This window comes from Monosiga brevicollis, genomic scaffold (assembly GCF_000002865.3).
Source record: "Monosiga brevicollis MX1 MONBRscaffold_4 genomic scaffold, whole genome shotgun sequence".
NCBI classification, from domain to species: domain Eukaryota; class Choanoflagellata; order Craspedida; family Salpingoecidae; genus Monosiga; species Monosiga brevicollis.
This window is the reverse complement of record NW_001865041.1, coordinates 1,347,850-1,364,342: the sequence shown is the minus strand read 5'-3', so window position 1 is coordinate 1,364,342 and position 16,493 is coordinate 1,347,850. Positions and strand designations below refer to the sequence as shown.

The 16,493-nt window shown below is 54.1% G+C and overlaps 7 protein-coding genes across 7 annotated transcripts; 3 read left to right on the top strand and 4 right to left on the bottom strand.

Moving 5' to 3' along the window:
- Positions 1–272: 272 nt before the first annotated feature.
- On the top strand, positions 273–692 carry MONBRDRAFT_15239 (uncharacterized protein; the record flags this gene model as incomplete). Its single annotated transcript, XM_001743926.1, has 1 exon — positions 273–692. A coding segment is annotated over one exon (420 nt), but the record flags the coding sequence as incomplete, so codon positions are not given.
- A 222-nt stretch (positions 693–914) lies between these two features.
- On the bottom strand, positions 915–4,449 carry MONBRDRAFT_20070 (uncharacterized protein). The gene is made up of 13 exons (XM_001743680.1): positions 4,252–4,449; positions 3,957–4,035; positions 3,650–3,748; positions 3,387–3,486; positions 3,174–3,264; positions 2,973–3,089; positions 2,787–2,844; positions 2,561–2,670; positions 2,292–2,432; positions 2,025–2,144; positions 1,819–1,917; positions 1,584–1,704; positions 915–1,499 (listed from the first exon to the last, which is right to left on the bottom strand). Exons 1-13 carry the CDS (start codon positions 4,270–4,272, stop codon positions 1,288–1,290), a joined length of 1,368 nt encoding a protein of 455 aa, XP_001743732.1. The 5' UTR covers positions 4,273–4,449; the 3' UTR covers positions 915–1,287.
- Positions 3,957–4,786, bottom strand: MONBRDRAFT_23576 (uncharacterized protein; the record flags this gene model as incomplete). The annotated part of the gene is made up of 3 exons (XM_001743679.1): positions 3,957–4,035; positions 4,252–4,524; positions 4,742–4,786. Coding segments are annotated over 3 exons (397 nt in total), but the record flags the coding sequence as incomplete, so codon positions are not given.
- Positions 4,787–5,635: 849 nt separating this feature from the next.
- On the top strand, positions 5,636–9,615 carry MONBRDRAFT_15020 (uncharacterized protein; the record flags this gene model as incomplete). The annotated part of the gene is made up of 15 exons (XM_001743925.1): positions 5,636–5,905; positions 6,105–6,178; positions 6,284–6,382; positions 6,516–6,663; positions 6,807–7,211; positions 7,306–7,398; positions 7,516–7,582; positions 7,765–7,875; positions 8,021–8,106; positions 8,186–8,293; positions 8,460–8,573; positions 8,684–8,789; positions 8,919–8,992; positions 9,155–9,253; positions 9,367–9,615. Coding segments are annotated over 15 exons (2,103 nt in total), but the record flags the coding sequence as incomplete, so codon positions are not given.
- A 465-nt stretch (positions 9,616–10,080) lies between these two features.
- Positions 10,081–11,073, bottom strand: MONBRDRAFT_23573 (uncharacterized protein; the record flags this gene model as incomplete). The annotated part of the gene is made up of 5 exons (XM_001743678.1): positions 10,081–10,131; positions 10,157–10,213; positions 10,308–10,559; positions 10,684–10,794; positions 10,921–11,073. 5 exons carry the CDS (start codon positions 11,071–11,073, stop codon positions 10,081–10,083), a joined length of 624 nt encoding a protein of 207 aa, XP_001743730.1.
- A 490-nt stretch (positions 11,074–11,563) lies between these two features.
- MONBRDRAFT_18063 (uncharacterized protein) lies at positions 11,564–12,981 on the bottom strand (the record flags this gene model as incomplete). Its single annotated transcript, XM_001743677.1, has 2 exons — positions 12,370–12,981; positions 11,564–12,183 (listed from the first exon to the last, which is right to left on the bottom strand). Exons 1-2 carry the CDS (start codon positions 12,710–12,712, stop codon positions 11,564–11,566), a joined length of 963 nt encoding a protein of 320 aa, XP_001743729.1. The 5' UTR covers positions 12,713–12,981.
- A 953-nt stretch (positions 12,982–13,934) lies between these two features.
- MONBRDRAFT_6426 (uncharacterized protein) lies at positions 13,935–14,942 on the top strand (the record flags this gene model as incomplete). Its single annotated transcript, XM_001743924.1, has 1 exon — positions 13,935–14,942. The coding sequence occupies one exon, from the start codon at positions 13,935–13,937 to the stop codon at positions 14,940–14,942; it is 1,008 nt and encodes a 335-aa protein (XP_001743976.1).
- Positions 14,943–16,493: the final 1,551 nt, after the last annotated feature.

Below are 16,493 nucleotides of genomic sequence, written 5' to 3'. Positions count from 1 at the left end.
CTCTCTGTTTGGTGATCGAGCATCTGACTCGTCTTCTTGACGACGTCCTGCTGCAGCGTCTCTGACTCAGAAGCCATGCAAGATGAGCCTGCTATTGCACGATCCACAGGATGGCTCATTCTCTTGGGTGATGGCTTGCATAATTTGGTGGTACGTCCTTACTTCATCTTTTGAGCTCACATTTTGTTTACCTTTCGCAATCGTCATGAAGCGATACTCATGTTGCGATGTTGCTGTCGCATGCGTTTTGATATGTTATGTATGTATAGGACGGCCTTGTATTGGGCGCTGCCTTTTCGGCGAACCTGACAACGGGCATATCAACCACCATTGCCATTGTGCTGCACGAGCTGCCCCACGAGCTGGGTGACTTTGCGGTTCTGATTGAGAGTGGCTGGACTGTGAAGCGTGCTCTCTTGGCCAACTTTCTATCATCACTGACCGCCTTTATTGGGCTGTTCATCGGCCTGGCAGTGGCTGGCAGTACATTTGAATCCCAGCAATGGGTTCTCTCGGCTGCTGCTGGCATCTTCCTCTACATTGCCCTGTCTGATATCGTGCCTGAGCTCATGAGCTTGTTGGTACATTCCAAAAACTTTGTGCTGTCCCTGGCCCTTGCAACAGGAGGCATGTGGGTTAGCATTGGCATCATGATCGTACTGGCCAAGTATGAGGATGATATCGCCGTATAAAAAAAAGGTTGAATGACTTTCAATGTATGCGTGCGAGCTTTATTGTTTGAGTTGAGTCTCCTGGGTCGACCCCGCTCGACAACCTTTCTTTCATTTCAGATGAATGACTGAGTTTCAGGGAAGCCTTGGGCAACGTGCTAGTGTTCATATTCGTGCCTGTTCGTACAGAGCCTTACACGTGAGAATTGATAGTCTAGTGGGTGTGGAAACACGCAGATTATTGATCTATGACATTTGTTGAAATTGGGGATTGCACTGTGCCCACACTCTGGCAAAGGCGTTCACGTCATCAACAAAAGAAAAGAAAAATGGGTAGGCACAGGGCAGGCAAGACAGGCGACGAACACAAAACACCAATCATAGCAACGGGTGCTGGTTTGACCTCTGTCGTAAGCCCTTTAGAAAAAAAAAAAAAATACATGAAACTCTCCGAAAGAACCTATGGCCCTCTCCAGAACACAACTAAAGTCGAGTATCGGTACACGATACCCAGCCACTGTTTGTTTGCATGGGCAAACTGGAGGGCCTTGATATTTGCGAGCAGCATCATCAAAGGCAGCAACAGCTGTGGCGGGTGTCAAGAGAATTAAAACACTTATGTGAAGCGCGGGGTCATCATGGCCTCTTCGTCTTGCAGGTGCTTCTGCTTAAGGCACTTGATGGACACGGCCAGGCCAGCCTCACGCGCTGACTCGACGATGTGGGCTGACTTGCACGCCTTTTGCGCCGCATCGTCCAAGTCATCGGCAGCGATGATGTCCAAGCCTGATTCTGCAATGAGCGCCTTAGCCTCGGCCTTGCGAGTGCCTGCAGCAGGTTTGCCCGACGCAGGTGGAGTGTGAGCTGCTGTGTCTAAAGCCATCACCAACAAAGGCTGAAACCGAGACATACCCTGAAGACGGACAACAATCGGCACATTCAGATGAAGCTCGGAGGCAGCCTCGATGATGCCCTCGGCAATCACATCACAACGCATAATGCCACCGAAAATGTTGACGAGGATAGCAGAGACCTATGCGTTCATCCGTCAGGATTGCATTGAAAGAGGACCGAGTATCAGAGACCCGATTGAAGATGAGGGCAAGGATGCCTTTTTGGACTTCAAGAGCCAGCGGTCAGGTCGTACCGAGGGGTCAGAGGTAATGAGCTTGAAGGCAGCCGTGACTTGCTCAGCCGTGGCACCGCCACCCACGTCCAAAAAGTTGGCTGGGCGACCGCCGTACAACTGGATTTGACGCAGAAGATTGGACAAGCGTGGAGCGCAAGGTTGAGCGTTCAAATCGGGTTCGCTTGCCTGCGCAGATGGGAGTCGTCAGGGGTGTGGGGCCATACCTGAATAATGTCCATGGTAGCCATGGCCAGGCCGGCGCCATTAACCAAGCAACCAATAGTGCCATCCAAGTCGATGTAGTTCAAGTCATACTTGGCTGCCTCGACGTCCGCAGCATTCTCCTGTTGCAGGCAGGACCGGACAGAAGGCACAAGTCAGATGTATTGACAAGGGCTGTCGGGGTCTGAATATGGGCAAAGTTGGGCACTAGGCTGTCGTTTGTTCCTCGGGCACCTTTGCCGCAAGCAAAATCAAGGGCACGTCCTGACCTGAGACACATCCCGCTTCTCAAAAACGTCCTTTTGGCGGAAGCCCGCGTTGTCGTCAAAGTTGACCTTGGCATCGAGGCACATGACATCACCGCCCTTGGTCTGGACCAAGGGGTTGATTTCGACCAGAGTGCAGTCCTTCTGTAGACGTGGTATATCGGGTGGGCGTTGTGATTACATCAAAATGGTGTGAGACCCAGGAAAAGAGGCGAAGATCGGAAAAAGACCGGGAATGGGCGAAAGGACAGGTAGCGAGAAGCTAGGCTGACCTCAAGGAAAAGCGTATACAGATTGATCATCTCCTGAGCAGCCTTGGGGGCGATGTCATCGGCAAAGCCCATGTCCTTGGCAACCTGGATGGCCTTGTCCGTCGAAAGACCTGGATCAAGCGTCGCATGAGTGTCCCCGAGCGGAGGGAAAAAAAAAAAAAAAAGGTGGGCGAAAGATCTTTTTCGGCGAGGCATGCTAGGTTTCAAGCGCATCACGACAACATACCCTCCTTGATATCTACGGGCACCTTGATGATCGCATCGGGGGTAGCTTCGGCCACAGCCTACATTTCAGATGGTGAATGAATATAGATGAGGGTGTGGGGAGGCGCTGAGCAGACGCGCTGGACAAAAGGCAAGGGGGCACGGGGTTATTTGGAGAAAAAGAACCAAAGAGCAGAGGGGGCCTCACCTCAATGTCCATGCCACCCTGACTGCTGCCCACAATGCAAGGGCCACCCATACTACGGTCCATGAGGAGGGCAAAGTAAAACTCCTTATCGATATCCATGCATTCGGCGATTTGCACCTGTTTTTACAGCCATCGAAAGGCGTCAGTGAGAGCTGAAGGGCGGGCCGGAGAAGTGATTGAGGCGTGCCAAGTGCAACGCACCATGTTGCAAGGGCGGCCATGCTCGTCAGTCTGCTTGGTGATGAGACGGTGCCCGATCATGTTGTCGGCGGCTGAGCGGATCTCATCCTCACTGCGGGCCAAAAACCAAGGCGGGGCAGGCCGCGGGGGTTGCATTGTGATGAGTCATGCATCGACCGAATACAAAGACAAATTGGCTCGGGCAAGGTCGTCGAGAAGTCGATTGAGACTCACCCCTTGACGACGTGAACGCCACCTTGGAAGCCGTTGTCGAAGTGACCCTTGCCACGACCACCGGCCAGGACCTGCGCCTTGATCACAACCTTATCGGTGGCTAAACGGATGATAGGAAGCCATGATGAATGTGAGGAGGACGGGCGAAAATGTAGACGAGCCGTGCGGTGCGATGGCACGTCCAATTGGAGGCCAATGCGCGTGGGCAGGGATGCTGCCGCAAAGTTATGAGCGTTTGAGGTGCCAGGGAGCTCAGGACGTACACATTTGCTTGGCCACTTGCACGGCTTCGTCGGAAGAGAAGGCGCGATCGCCCTTGCCCACACTGACGTCAAAGGAGCGCAGGAGATCCATGCTGTCCACTATCAGAATGCAGACCAGAGGGGTGTCAGATGTAAGGGCGGATCGGATCCCACTCGATTGCGGTCCAGTTTCCATCGAGCAGGGCCACGGTGCTCGTGTTGCCCTTTGCTTGATGATTTCTTAAAAGGGAAAAAAAAAAAAAAAAAAAAAAAAAAAAAAAAAAACCCGCTGCACGTGTCGGTGTCAGCCAGCCACGACGTCACTGACCTTCGTGGAGATGAAGGCATCTCCGCTGTGCAATGGCGGAAGCGGCGACCAGGCGTTGCGAGGCCTGTGTGCCCACGGTCTGCATACAAAAGGCATGGTCGTGAGCGAACGACGAGCGGGGACTCGGGTTGATTGATTAATAGGAGCTGCGCACACCGTCAGCTGTCGGCACGCGAACAAAGGAACCAGGAACCGAGGCACACAAAAGAGCAGGCGACGACAAGTGGGCTGTGCCTGCCCCGGCCGCGAGCCCGTGACCCAAGCGACCAGGGAGCACGGGAGTAGCGGATTGTACCTGGAAGAGACGCTGCATCATGATGCCCGGAACAAGAACAGAGACGAGACGGAGAGAGAGAAAAGGAGAGAGAGAGAGAGAACAACGGCGCAGAAGAAAATTCAGCAGCCAGCCAGAGCCAGCCAGAGAGAGAGAGAGAGAGAGAGAGAGAGAGAAGAGAGAAGAGACAGAGAGACGAAGAGACAGAGAGAGAAAGACAGAGAAAGACAGAGAAAGAGAGAGAAAGACAGAGAGAGAGGAGAGAAAGACAGAGAAGAGAGAGTCCTGACCACACTATGGCACAAAAGAATGCGAATGCGTCATTCGAGGAGGTGCATTACAACATCCTGTGTTTTGGAGCTGGTCACTCGCTTCTTCCACTGCTGGCCGGGATGTGCTGCGATATCTTGTACTTTTGCTGCATCTTCTCGTAACAGAGAGGTAACACAGAGAGATTGAAACGGCTCCAAATGCTTCAGTAATCATAAAACGATCTGCATCAACCACAAACTGCTTCCTCTCGAAAGGTGTGGGGCAGTAGATGATGCGTTGCCATTTTTTGTATAGATTGCCGCTCTACTTTTCCCCCCAACTTGATACACGTGTTTCCCCTCACAGTCAATACCCTTCAAAATAACAAATATGAAATAAGAGGACACCCATCTCAATTGTCAGCGTTTTTCCAGTCCCCGCGGAGACTGCAGCAGACTCAAGCGGAGGTCTAACCGGCACTTGTGAGGCAGCAGCTGCTCTTTCTGTCTTTTCATCGTTACACAAAAGTCCAAGGCCCTCAGTCAGTCAGCCGCAGACCAGACCAGACCAGACCAGACCAGACCGCAGCGTTGCGGGTTCGTGTGAGCCTCAGCAGACTGGGTAAGTCGGGTCAGTGTTTCGAATGCACTGTCAAGCATCGCTCGGTGTTCTTCCTCTCTCTCTCTCTCGGTCTCGGCTCTAGGCGATTGAGGGCAGTGTCTGGCTTGAACGCGTTGTCGAGCAGCTCGAAAGTATCAGTCTTGAGCACTCCAGCTCCCCGACGCAGCGACTCACTCATGATTCTGTTCTAGCCGCGTCCAATTGGGGTAGCTCGTGCTTCAGATCAACGGCCGTGCGAGGTCCTGCACCAGCCTCCTTTGCCTGGTGCGGTCGACTCCGACACCATGGCACTTCAGCAACAAACCTTTGGCACTCGCCAAGCCGGACGCCGACTCGTCCTGAAAAACTTTAAGCGTGCGTTGCGTCTATTTCACAGCTCTATTCCTCACCCAGGCTTTCTCTCTTCCTCGGCGAGGAACCCTGCCGCGCGCCCTTCCAGCGCATTGAGGCGCAGGGACTCTATACATCACGTCGAGGGTGCTCACTTGCTTGATTGATTGGCGTGACAGCGCCCAGCATAAAGGAGCAGGAGTTGCAGGACGAGGAATGGACCACTCTGCGCGACGCCGTCCAGGCCATCTATGCCAAGCAAGCCATCAATCAAACTCTGCAGTCGCTGACCCTCCTGGTTGAGCGCTTGCATCACAAGCGCCAAAGCCCCGAGGTGTATAAACGCCTCAAGACTCTGATGCGCGACCACCTGATCGGCGAGCAGCCACGGCTGCGCCAAGCCGTGGCTGTGGACAGCCATGACGTGGCCAACCTTTTTCGCCTCACCTGGGAGGACCACATCCAGGCAATGGTTGGTTCACTCTCGGCCTTGTCACCTGTGCACTGGCTAGTCCCAAGCCCACAGCCCACCTCTACCGGGCGCATCTGCACCTGTCCCTGCCATCAGCATGCTCGCCTGTCTTTGCTTCCTCTTGGATGGTGGTCATCGGGGTCAGTGTTCAGGCCCAGGGGCGGTTCGAGCTGACTGCTGTTTTCTATCACGCGTGTAGATGATGATCCAGAGCATCTTTGTAACTCTTGATCGACTTTACGCACAGAAGACTCGGGGCATCGACCTCCTCTGGTCTGTTCCAAAGCTCGTGGCGCTCTGCTCTTTTACCACTCGCAATATGCCCGTCACCTCACGCTCGACGTTCTGGTGGGGTTGCCCGGGTGGCTCTCGCCACAGGCTGGTGGGTATCCAGCTATTCAAAGAACACATCCTCCAGGAAGACAAAAATCTGGACCGAGTAACCCGCGCGATATTGGATGAAATTCAAAAGGAGCGGTATGTGCCCACCCGTTCACAGGCACAGCGACACACCCATGCACCGTCACGGCTTGACAGACACAGCACCGCTTTGCACCCCACCTGGCCTCACTCTCCCTCATGCGTGGATTTGTCCTGCTGCCAAATGCAGCACGGGCCAATTGGCCAACGCCCAACTGCGCCCCTTGTGCCAAATGCTCATCGCCACCAAGCTCTATCGCGTTCTGGAGACCGGACTTTTGAGTGCAACACAGAGTTTTTACCGACACGACGGCATCGAGCGCATTGCTCGAGATCCGGTGAGACGCCCCTGGCCTTGGAATTTTGCTCGCGTCTTGACACAGGCTCACAGCCTAAAAAGTGCTTCGCATCAACACACGCATGTTCTCACGTGTGCTTTTGATTATGATGGATGCGTTCGACTCCTTTCGCCGTTGGCTAGCTGGACCAGTATATCGTTCATGTCACTTCGCGCTTGCGTGAAGAGGAGGAGCGAGCGCGTTTCATGTTGGCTGTGGCAACGCGCCGCCCCCTCCTCGCCTTGATTGAACAAACCCTTTTGTTGGAGCCTCTTGACCTCGTGCTTGGAGAAGGCTTCTTCACCCTGTTGGAGGCAGATGATTACAAACACCTCAACATGTTGTTTGTTCTGATTGAGCGGGTTGAGCGCCAAACTCAATTTCAATCAGCGCTCAGCAAGTACGTTGAGCTCAAGGGTGCTGAAATCGTTGGCAACCCTGACAACGACAAGGAAATGGTGGACAATCTGCTCGCGTTTTTTGACAAGATGCACCGAATCTTGGCCCAAGCCTGTGGGAATGACGCAGACACAGACCAGGCAATTGAGGTATGCCGCCGCCCTCTGGCCAGCTGCTTGCTTGTCACACTGGGCATGATGTCGCTCAACGAGTTTGGACTTTGCCGCCACACGCTCGCCTAAGATGTCGTTTGAGCGCTTTATTAACAAGCGCCAGAATAAACCAGCCGAAATGGTCGCCAAGTTTATGGATGCCAAGCTGCGGGCTGGTTACAAGGTATGTCTGTCAAGCTCGAATGCGCTTCTGTTGACTTGTGTCACGTATGGCATCGGGTTCAAGCCGATCTCATTTTCAAGCCGATATCATTTTCAAACTTTTTCGACTGTTGACCAGGACTCAACCGAAGAAGAGTTTGAGGCATCCATGAACAAGGTGCTGCACATCTTTCGTTTCATCAATGGTGAGTCATGCCTCTGATTGCCCTTTGATCTACCGCATACCGAATCACCACTTGTGCACGTGCCCGTGCGAAGCATTATTTTTCCGTCTTCTTCTTCGGCTGCGCCTGCTTCCTTTGCTACGTTTGCTTCGTTCTTTCTCTTATACATCGTCTCGTGGGCACTTGCTTGATGAAATGAACAGGCAAAGACGTGTTTGAGGCGTTTTACAAGTCGCACCTTGCGCGGCGCCTATTGCACGACAAGAGTGCGAGCACGGATCTGGAGCGCGCCATGCTGTCCAAGCTCAAGCAGGGTGAGACGCTTCGTTCCGATCGGACACATATGCAGCCAAACCTTGTGTGAAAGCGTGTGGTCGTCAGCTCCCACTTTCTGAGCTGTTTCCCGTGCTTCAAGTTACCTGGCTCACTGCTTGTTCGCCTCGATTGGCATCACCACAGAGTGTGGCGCATCCTTTACAGCCAACCTGGAGGGCATGTTCAAGGATGTGACCATTTCGCAGCAACTGGATGCCGAATTCCAAAACGTGCGCTCAACAACTTCTGGATGCGCTTGGCCCCGACGATGCGCCTTGCCCCGCTCACTCACAAATGTCAATGCTGCAGTTTCGTCGTGATACCGTTTCAGACTCACCCCTGGAGCTGCACGTGCAAGTGCTGACCCAGTCATACTGGCCCGCTTACGCAAAGCTACCGCTGAACCTGCCACAGAAGGTGCGAGTTGACCGCGGTCTTGATTGCCCGAGTCCCTGAACTTTAGAAGGACGAGCGTGGGATTGGGTCCTAACTTGCCAGGCCGGGGCCTTTCCCCCAAAACAGCCTGTCATTGCTTCAAGAGTGCACCGGCTCAAGTGCAAGCTTTTTTTTTCCTGTGGTGCAGATGATCCAAGCGCAGGAACTCTTCCAACAATTTTACTGTCAAAAACACTCGAGTCGCCAGCTGTCGTGGCAGACCTCGCAGGGTGACTGTCTCGTCAAGGCCGGCTTCAAGAAGGTATGGCGCCCGGACTTTTGTGAGCCGACTGTCCATATCCAGTTTACGCCCATGCTTGGGGAGGTGCCTTCTGCATGGCTCAATTCTTCATCTGGCGGACGAGTGCGCAGGGCAACAAGGAACTTCAGCTGTCGCTGTCGCAGGCGCTCATGCTGCTTTGCTTCAACGATGCCGCTGAGCTCAGCGTCAAAGAGATTGCCGATCTCACTAACCTGGGTGCGTCTCCCCAAACCATTCAAGAACCTTTCGTGCTCTTGTGAAACTGTGCAAGGAAGTGTTGTTTTTGTTTGGCACCTGATGGCGCGAGTCAACTCATGTGACTGGGATTCGCCCTCTTGGTTTCAGAGGGCAAGGAGCTGCACCGGACGGTCTTATCCATGACGCTTGGCAAGGTGCGGGTCTTGGAGAAGAACACCAAGGTAAGCATCCGGCTGGCAAACAAGACAGATTGCATCTTGGCTCTGTTTTGGCAGGGGCGCGTTCTAGCGTCACGCGTGCACGGCGGGCCTTTCGGAGTGAATGCACCTGGCTTGTTCACGCCTATTCTCGCGTCCTCGCCGACCCAACCATTCTTGCTGCAGACCAAAGAGGTAGCGCCAGAGGACCGAATTAGCATCAACGAGAAGTTTTCCAATCAGCGCAAGCGCATCAAGATCAATCAGATTCAACTGAAAGAGACGGTGTGTTATTGCGGGCAGCGTGTGGGGCCTTTTTTGGTTGATCTACGACGAAGACCAGAAGAGGGGCATGCTTTCGTCTGTTGGTCGTGTGCTCAGCGTTGTCTGACATGTAGGCGGAGGAACAGGAAGCAACTTCGAAAAAGGTGTTCAAGGATCGTATTTACACGATTGATGCTGCCATTGTGCGCATCATGAAGACACGCAAGACTCTCCGTCACCAATTGCTCATGTCTGGTGTGCTGGAGCAACTCAAATTTCCGGTCAAGCCGGTAGACATCAAGAAACGGATTGAATCCCTCATTGATCGTGACTATCTTGAGCGCAGCGCAGATGATGCCGGTGTGTACAACTACTTGGCTTAGGCCACCGGCACGGTCTTCAGACGCGTGTGCTCCGTGATGGATCTTCAACGAAATGTATCGAGTTGTCACGTTTTGCATGCCTCGCAAGCCCAATGATTGGGCGCACCTACTGTTCTTCCCCGAGGGATGGGCCATCAAGGCCAATTGACTGGTGTTGTGTGATTTGGCTTCAACGTGGCCGCAGTTCTCCTGGTCCATTATAACTGCCACAGGTTGAGCGCATGTTGTGACAAGGGTTTTGCTTGCTTGTCTTCACGGAGGGAGGCGGCAAGGCGATGCATTGTATGGAATCACCGCTGGCAACCGTTTGACGGTAACTGTTCGATGGCACTGCAGCAGAGGCGGCCTTTTTCGACCACCAGCTCATTCGAGGTTGATCATCAATTTGGTCCATCAAATGTCAAAGGGGAGATGGGAATTATACACACTGGCAATGCTTATGCTTATTCTGCGGCAGATACAGGCCTAGCTGTCGGGGTGAGAAGAATCGTTCTGGTTACGCGACCAATGGACAAGCTATTTTATGTACCAGTTCAGCCACCTGCTGCACAACGTGTGGCACATCTTCTGTGCCCGCCACACGAAACACCGGGCAATTCTAAGTGCATCAAAAGCACCACCACAGGTTGAGCACGAGCCGGTTCGCCTCGGGTAAGGCAGGCCATGTAATGAGAAGGGTCAGCAGAACGGACCATGGTTGGGGCGGCCTGCAGCAGTCGTTGTTGGCTCTGGGCGGCAGTGGGATAGGCGTGCTCTTCAAAATAACCCACGGGGTCGGGAGCTTCTTCATATACCCGGGCACGACGACGGGCGGCGCAGATGGCTTGCGGCACGTCCAACATAATCCAAGCGTCAATCAGGGGCACAAGTTCCTTGATGGCAGCCAGCATGCTACCCTCTACGATAACGGCTTGAGAAGTTTGCTTTGCGGCCCGGACGGCCGTCTAGCCAGAGGTGGAGATGGATCTCATGAGCTTCACCACATGCCCAAGAAGCACGAAGGCAGAGGCAGCCAAGGAGAAGAGCGGAGCAACAGGGCGGGCAAGACGATCCTTGAGGCAACCGCACCACAAGCTTCTGAACAAACAAGGCAGAGGGTGAGTCAAAGTCCGGCACAACTTTGCCGCTTTTGAGAGTCACCCGATCCGGGACGGCCTCGACCGGAAGGTAAAAGTCGTCCTGTTGGGAAACAAAGCACAGCCTCGAGTGAGCGAAGGGGTAGGCGGGTCGACACATTCCCCTGCACCGGCATGGAGCTGACTGTGTCATGTCGGAGAAGTCACTCGGCTTGGCGGGTCGGCTGACCTGGGCAATAAGCGTCAGCGGCAGGTCTAACGCGGCATGTAGCCGCGCGCACACGGTTGATTTGCCGGAGCAACTCACGCCCACCACCGCAATAGCCACGGCCGCCGGCACGACCGGCCCATCCTTGATCGATGATGTGTCCACCATCATCATGCTGACAATTCGTGTGTGTGTGTGTGTGTGTGTGTGTGTGTGTGTGTGTGTGTGTGTGTGTGTGTGTGTGTGTGTGTGTGTGTGTGTGTGTGTGTGTGTGTGCGGGCTGCTTACAGAGTTGGTTTACATACTTGCAAGACGGTTTCTCCGTCTGAGAGCCTGTTTGTCCATCATTGTCTGCCTTGGCTAATGTGTCTGAGGATAAGTCGAGGAGCCGAATTCGAACTTGTCGATCAATTAATTAGTTCACGAGGCATCGGGAGTTTGCAACGGAAAGAAAGACGGGTGCTCAGCACACAAACTAAAAAACAAAAGAAGACTCTCACGGGGAACCACGATACAAGACATTTAACATGCAAACTACTTCAGAAGAGCAGCGGGCTAAACGACATGTCTCCTCACCACACGCAACTAAAAACTCTAAAACCCAATCATGGCTGAGAAAGAGAGACTGGACCCACGGCAGACACACACCCACACACACAACAGACTATGTGCTGCGAGGCAGGAAGTTGCGGAGACCTTGTTTTTGTACATCGTCCAGGTTCTTGGGGAAGACCACGTCAAAGTGAACCTTGAGCGCCCCTCGTGAGCCATCCTTCTTGGGCATACCCTGGTTGGGCAGTACCTTGACGGTGCCGGGGTTGATGGTCGGTAGCTGCAGCGGCATGCGCGTGCCGTTGAGCAGAGGAATTTGCACAGTGGAGCCGCACAGCGCATCAACCAAAGGGATTCGGACGGTCACAAGCAAGTCGTCACCATCACGTCGGAAGGTCTGATGGGGCTTCTCCTGGATCACAAAGCAAATATCCTGGGCTGGTTGGTCGTTGAGTTCGTCACCCGCACTGGGGAAGGTCACCTTGGTACCGGCCTTCCAACCTGGACGGCCGTTGACCTCGAGCACGTTAGATACAGTCTTAATGGCGCCGGTGGTGGAATCTTGAATGCGCTTGGTCACCTTGAGTTTCTTGCTGAAGCCTGCCGCGAGCTCCTCCAAGCTCACGGGCAGGGGGCGTTCGACAATGGCGTGGGGCTGTTCGCGTGGGCGCGATGGTGCACGGCCGCGACCAAAACCACCAGGCATGCCTGCGCCGCCAAAGCCGCCAAAGCCTCCGTAGCTGCCAGCAAAGCCCTCGTCATCGCTGCTCGAGTCCATCGACTCAAACGTGTTGCCACCACCACCACCAAAGAGATTGCCAAAGGGTGAACCACCCATGCCACCCATGCCGGCAGAGCGCCGGGCACCGGGGCGTGCACCGCCCGTCGTGGTCGTAAACGTGAACCCGCCAGGGGCACCGCCCATACCGCCAAAGAACTGGCGGAAAATGTCCTCAGCTTGAGATTGGTCAAAGTGGAAGGTGGCACCACCCGGGCCGCCGGCTGCACCACCAGGACCGGTGGGAACGTTGCCCTGCAAGCCGGCTTCGCCATACTGGTCGTAGATTTGCCGCTTTTCCTTGTCGCTTAACACGGCAAAGGCTGCTGAAATTTCTTGAAACCGCTCGTTGGCATCGGCACTCTGGTTGCGGTCTGGATGGTACTTGAGAGCCAATTTGCGATAGGCCTTTTTGATTTCGTCATCGTTGGCGCCGCGTGCAACGCCCAGCGTTTCATAGTAGTCACGATGCTGAGTCGGCATGCTGCCGATGTGTGAGAAGAGGCTGCCCGACGCTTCCTGGCTTGCTGGGTCGAGCAATCGGTAAAGTCAACGCTTGAACAAGACTCTCGCACGGGCAAGATGTTGAACACAGGAAACAGGTAAACCACCAAGTAGAGTGATCGTCACTTAAAGGTTGTGCAAAAAAAAAGCAAAGGTGGTCGCGCGAGCAGGTGGAAGAACGGCTCGGCGGGCGTTGAGTCTTGAGATGATAGCACAAGAAGGATATGTAGCGGATTGGTGACTGGTAGAAACACCAGAATGAAAATGCCTGGGTGAGTCGTGGGCACGCTACATCCGGATGGAGCCGGTGTTGCCTGCATCTAGATCTTGCGCTCCACCGACCAGTACCAGCGTGGACGCCGCTGGAAAGCCTGGGCGCAGGCGATCACCACAACTTGACAGGTCCCATGCGAGCATCTTCACAAACTACACGTCATGCTACACAAATTCTCATTATCTCCCCACACAATACTACATTAACCCCAGTCCTATCGTTACAAAAGGTGTCACTCGTAAGGAAACAACGCGATCGTTGAAGAAGAACTTCCATTCGCTTCCAGCAACCTCTTTCCGAAAAAACGTCTGACATGCTGATAATACCATCCACTGTCTGACAAATTGACAAGAAGTTGTCCGGCACCTGCAATGTGAAGGTCATCATGATGGTGGCGTTGTGAGTTTCTGTAGAAGTACTTGGACTTGATGCATTTCCTAACGAGTCTTACATGTTGAAAAATGTGTTATTGATGAGGGTAGTTGCTGTTTATTGTGATGTTGTTTGATGCAGCTGTAACACGCTTTCTCCGATCTCAATCTCTCTCTCGACCTCTTCAGGATCGTGCCGCACAACACCCCGGCCTCCGGTCTCGTCATCACCCATTCGCCTGTTGCTCACAGATCGACTTGCCCGTCTCATCCATGAGACCCGTCCAGCCTCGAGCCAACTCTTTGCCTTCAGGCTGAAGTTGTTGCCTACTTCTTTTTAATTTCTTCAAATTGTTTCCCCCTTGTGTCTCTCTCTTTGCCACGGTGACCGGATCCGCCCCTTTCCCAAGTGGCTGATGACCCATGTTCATCGCTTCCGTTTGAACCAGCTCGCGGAGGGACCGCTCCAAGCGCACACACACAAGAAAGAGGGAAAGAGAGAGAGCGCGCGCGTGTGTGTGCGTGCGTGTGTGTGCGTGTATCTCTTCTTTCAAGTATGGCAGCACAAACCCGGTCGCTAGTCGGCTGGTGGGTATCAAGTCGGAGCGCCCGTTGGCCGAGGGCCCTGCTCGGGCCCCTCTTTCTGCTACTCTCCTTGCTGAACGTGGGCCATGGCATGCACGCCAAGCCCACTCAAGTGCTCAATGCCCTGGCCAAGGACAATACTCTATGCTATGGCTCCGGCCTGGCCAACGGACGCGCCGAAAGCATCTTTGTTGGTGTCAGTGGCCAAGATCAAGCCCACCGCGGCCTGCTCCAATTCGCACCCACTTTACACGCAGCACCGCCCGGCAGTGTTTTGCGCAACGTGACACTGTCTTTGTACGTGCTCCAGGCTGGTAGCACTGCCCCCACTCAGGTTAGCCTGCATCGCGTTCAGCAGCCCTGGGGTGAGGGGACATCCCAAGCCTCAGGTGGTGAGTGCGCACCAGCCACAGCCGACGACGCAACTTGGTCCTACACCTATTACGGCAACCGTACCCGCTGGCAAACGCCGGGAGGCGACTTTGATCCCAGCCCGCTGGTCAACCTGACCCTGACTGCGGCCAATCAGTTCTACAACTTCTCCAGCCCTGCCCTCAGCGCCCTCGTGAACGATTGGCTCACCGGCCAGCAACCAAACTTTGGTCTCTTACTCAAGCAACAGAACGAATCCCTGCCTGGGCTGGCACGAAAATTTGCGAGCAAGGATGCAGCCGACGTCAATGTTCAACCCCGCGTCCTGCTTTCTTTCCTGTTAGTATCCCCAACCTCACATCCTTGCGCGTGCCCCTGCCCGACCCTCACCAAACTTCACCCTGCCCAATGTCCCAAAGGTCACCCAGCAGCTCAACTCACAGCCCTCCACGCAAGCCCTCGACCTCAGCCCCGATCTCGAGCACCAAACCGGCACCGCACAGCACGTTCCGCCAACGTCATCGATCGCAACTTATTATTGGCCTGTGTACCATGGGCGTTGTGCTATTTGCCGCCGCAGGTGGCTATCTTCTTTGGCAACGCCTAACGCGCCACCTCACCTATCAGCAGGTTTAGCGCCCACATGAACAACTCAGCGTGCCTTCTTTCTAGGCCAGATTTGATCCATCATCGCACGCAGTAGTGTTTCTGTGACTAAACAATTTTGTTATGAATATTGCATCTCGGCGTGGTGATGCATTCCTTCAGCACAGCGGGGTGGACAGCGTTGTAGCTGCCGCTTGCCCATGCAGGCGCAATCCGCTTGCTTTCAAATTAACCGACTTTATCGCCACAACTACGCTTCATCCGTGCTCAAAACGATGACACTTGGCCTGTTCAACCCAATGGGCAGTTCCGGCAAAGCGTGCCATGCTGGGGCATGAAGCGCGTGAGTCGGGAACAGAAGACATTGGGAACAAGTTGAGTTGAGGATGGCAAAATTTCTTGACTCACTTCCTTGATGGAAATGCCATGCCTGGCTGACAGCCTCTGTTCCGGTCCAGCCACCCACGACAATCAATCCGCTGCGATCACTGAGTTCTGCGGCTGCCGTGCACTACTCGGGGAACAACCGTGCAGGGTCTGTGAGAAGGGTACCGTTGATACAGACTTTGATGCAGACGCTTGGAAATCGAAAGATAGCCAACCTCTCGCGCGGGCCCCGGTACGAGGGGCAATGGTGAATGGGTGTCTTGTGCGTGCGCAGCCACGACCTCCATATCATTAAGAAGCATGTCGTCGGGATTGAAACCATTCATGGCCCACAGTAAGCCAGACTCAGAGTCCAGCGCCTGCCAAGCCCAGACGAGCAAGACAATTTACGAGTTGCAACCCCGCATGAGAGATCAATGACAACTGCTGTAATCCAGCAACGACCCGTTCACGCCATCTCTTGAATGCTTCATGTGGTGCGCACCAGGGAAAAGCATTCGCGCGCGGTTCGCAACAGCCCTTCACACCGACTTGCGCCGTTGGTTGGGGAAACGTGCTCCCCTGTTCTTAACGTGTTTGCACCATCCCATCCTCCCCAAATCAACAACCTAAAGTGGGGCCTGATTAGCAACCAGGATAACCTGATCTCATCCACCAAGCCACATTCGCAATAAACGCAGTTCAATATATATAAAAAAAAACACGCACCCATCCCCTGATGAGCGCGCCGCAGCGTTCTTGCGCGGCTCTGTTAGTGTGGCCACCTGTGCTTGAGCTTGGATGAGCTCACCTGCATAAGCAACGACATGGCAACAATAAAAATATGAACAACCATCCACACCTAAACTCGGTTGGTTCCTCACCAGAACACGTCGCTTGGCATACACCCCACCTGTAGCTCGCTCAAAGAGATACAGGTCCACCGAGTCGAGAACTTCTCCATCAAACCCTCCAGCAACCATGACCTTTGCCATTGGCGCCCTCTCTCCCTTGCTGTATGCACCGACTTCACCTGCGACCGCACAACTCTGCGCCCGCAGACCTTGGAAAAAAATAAGAATAAAACCATCTGGAGGCAAGTAATCCCAAGATCTGCAACTGGCCACAGGAATATGTGTGTGTGTGTGTGTGTGTGGGGGGGGGGGGGGGGGGGGGGGGGGGGGGG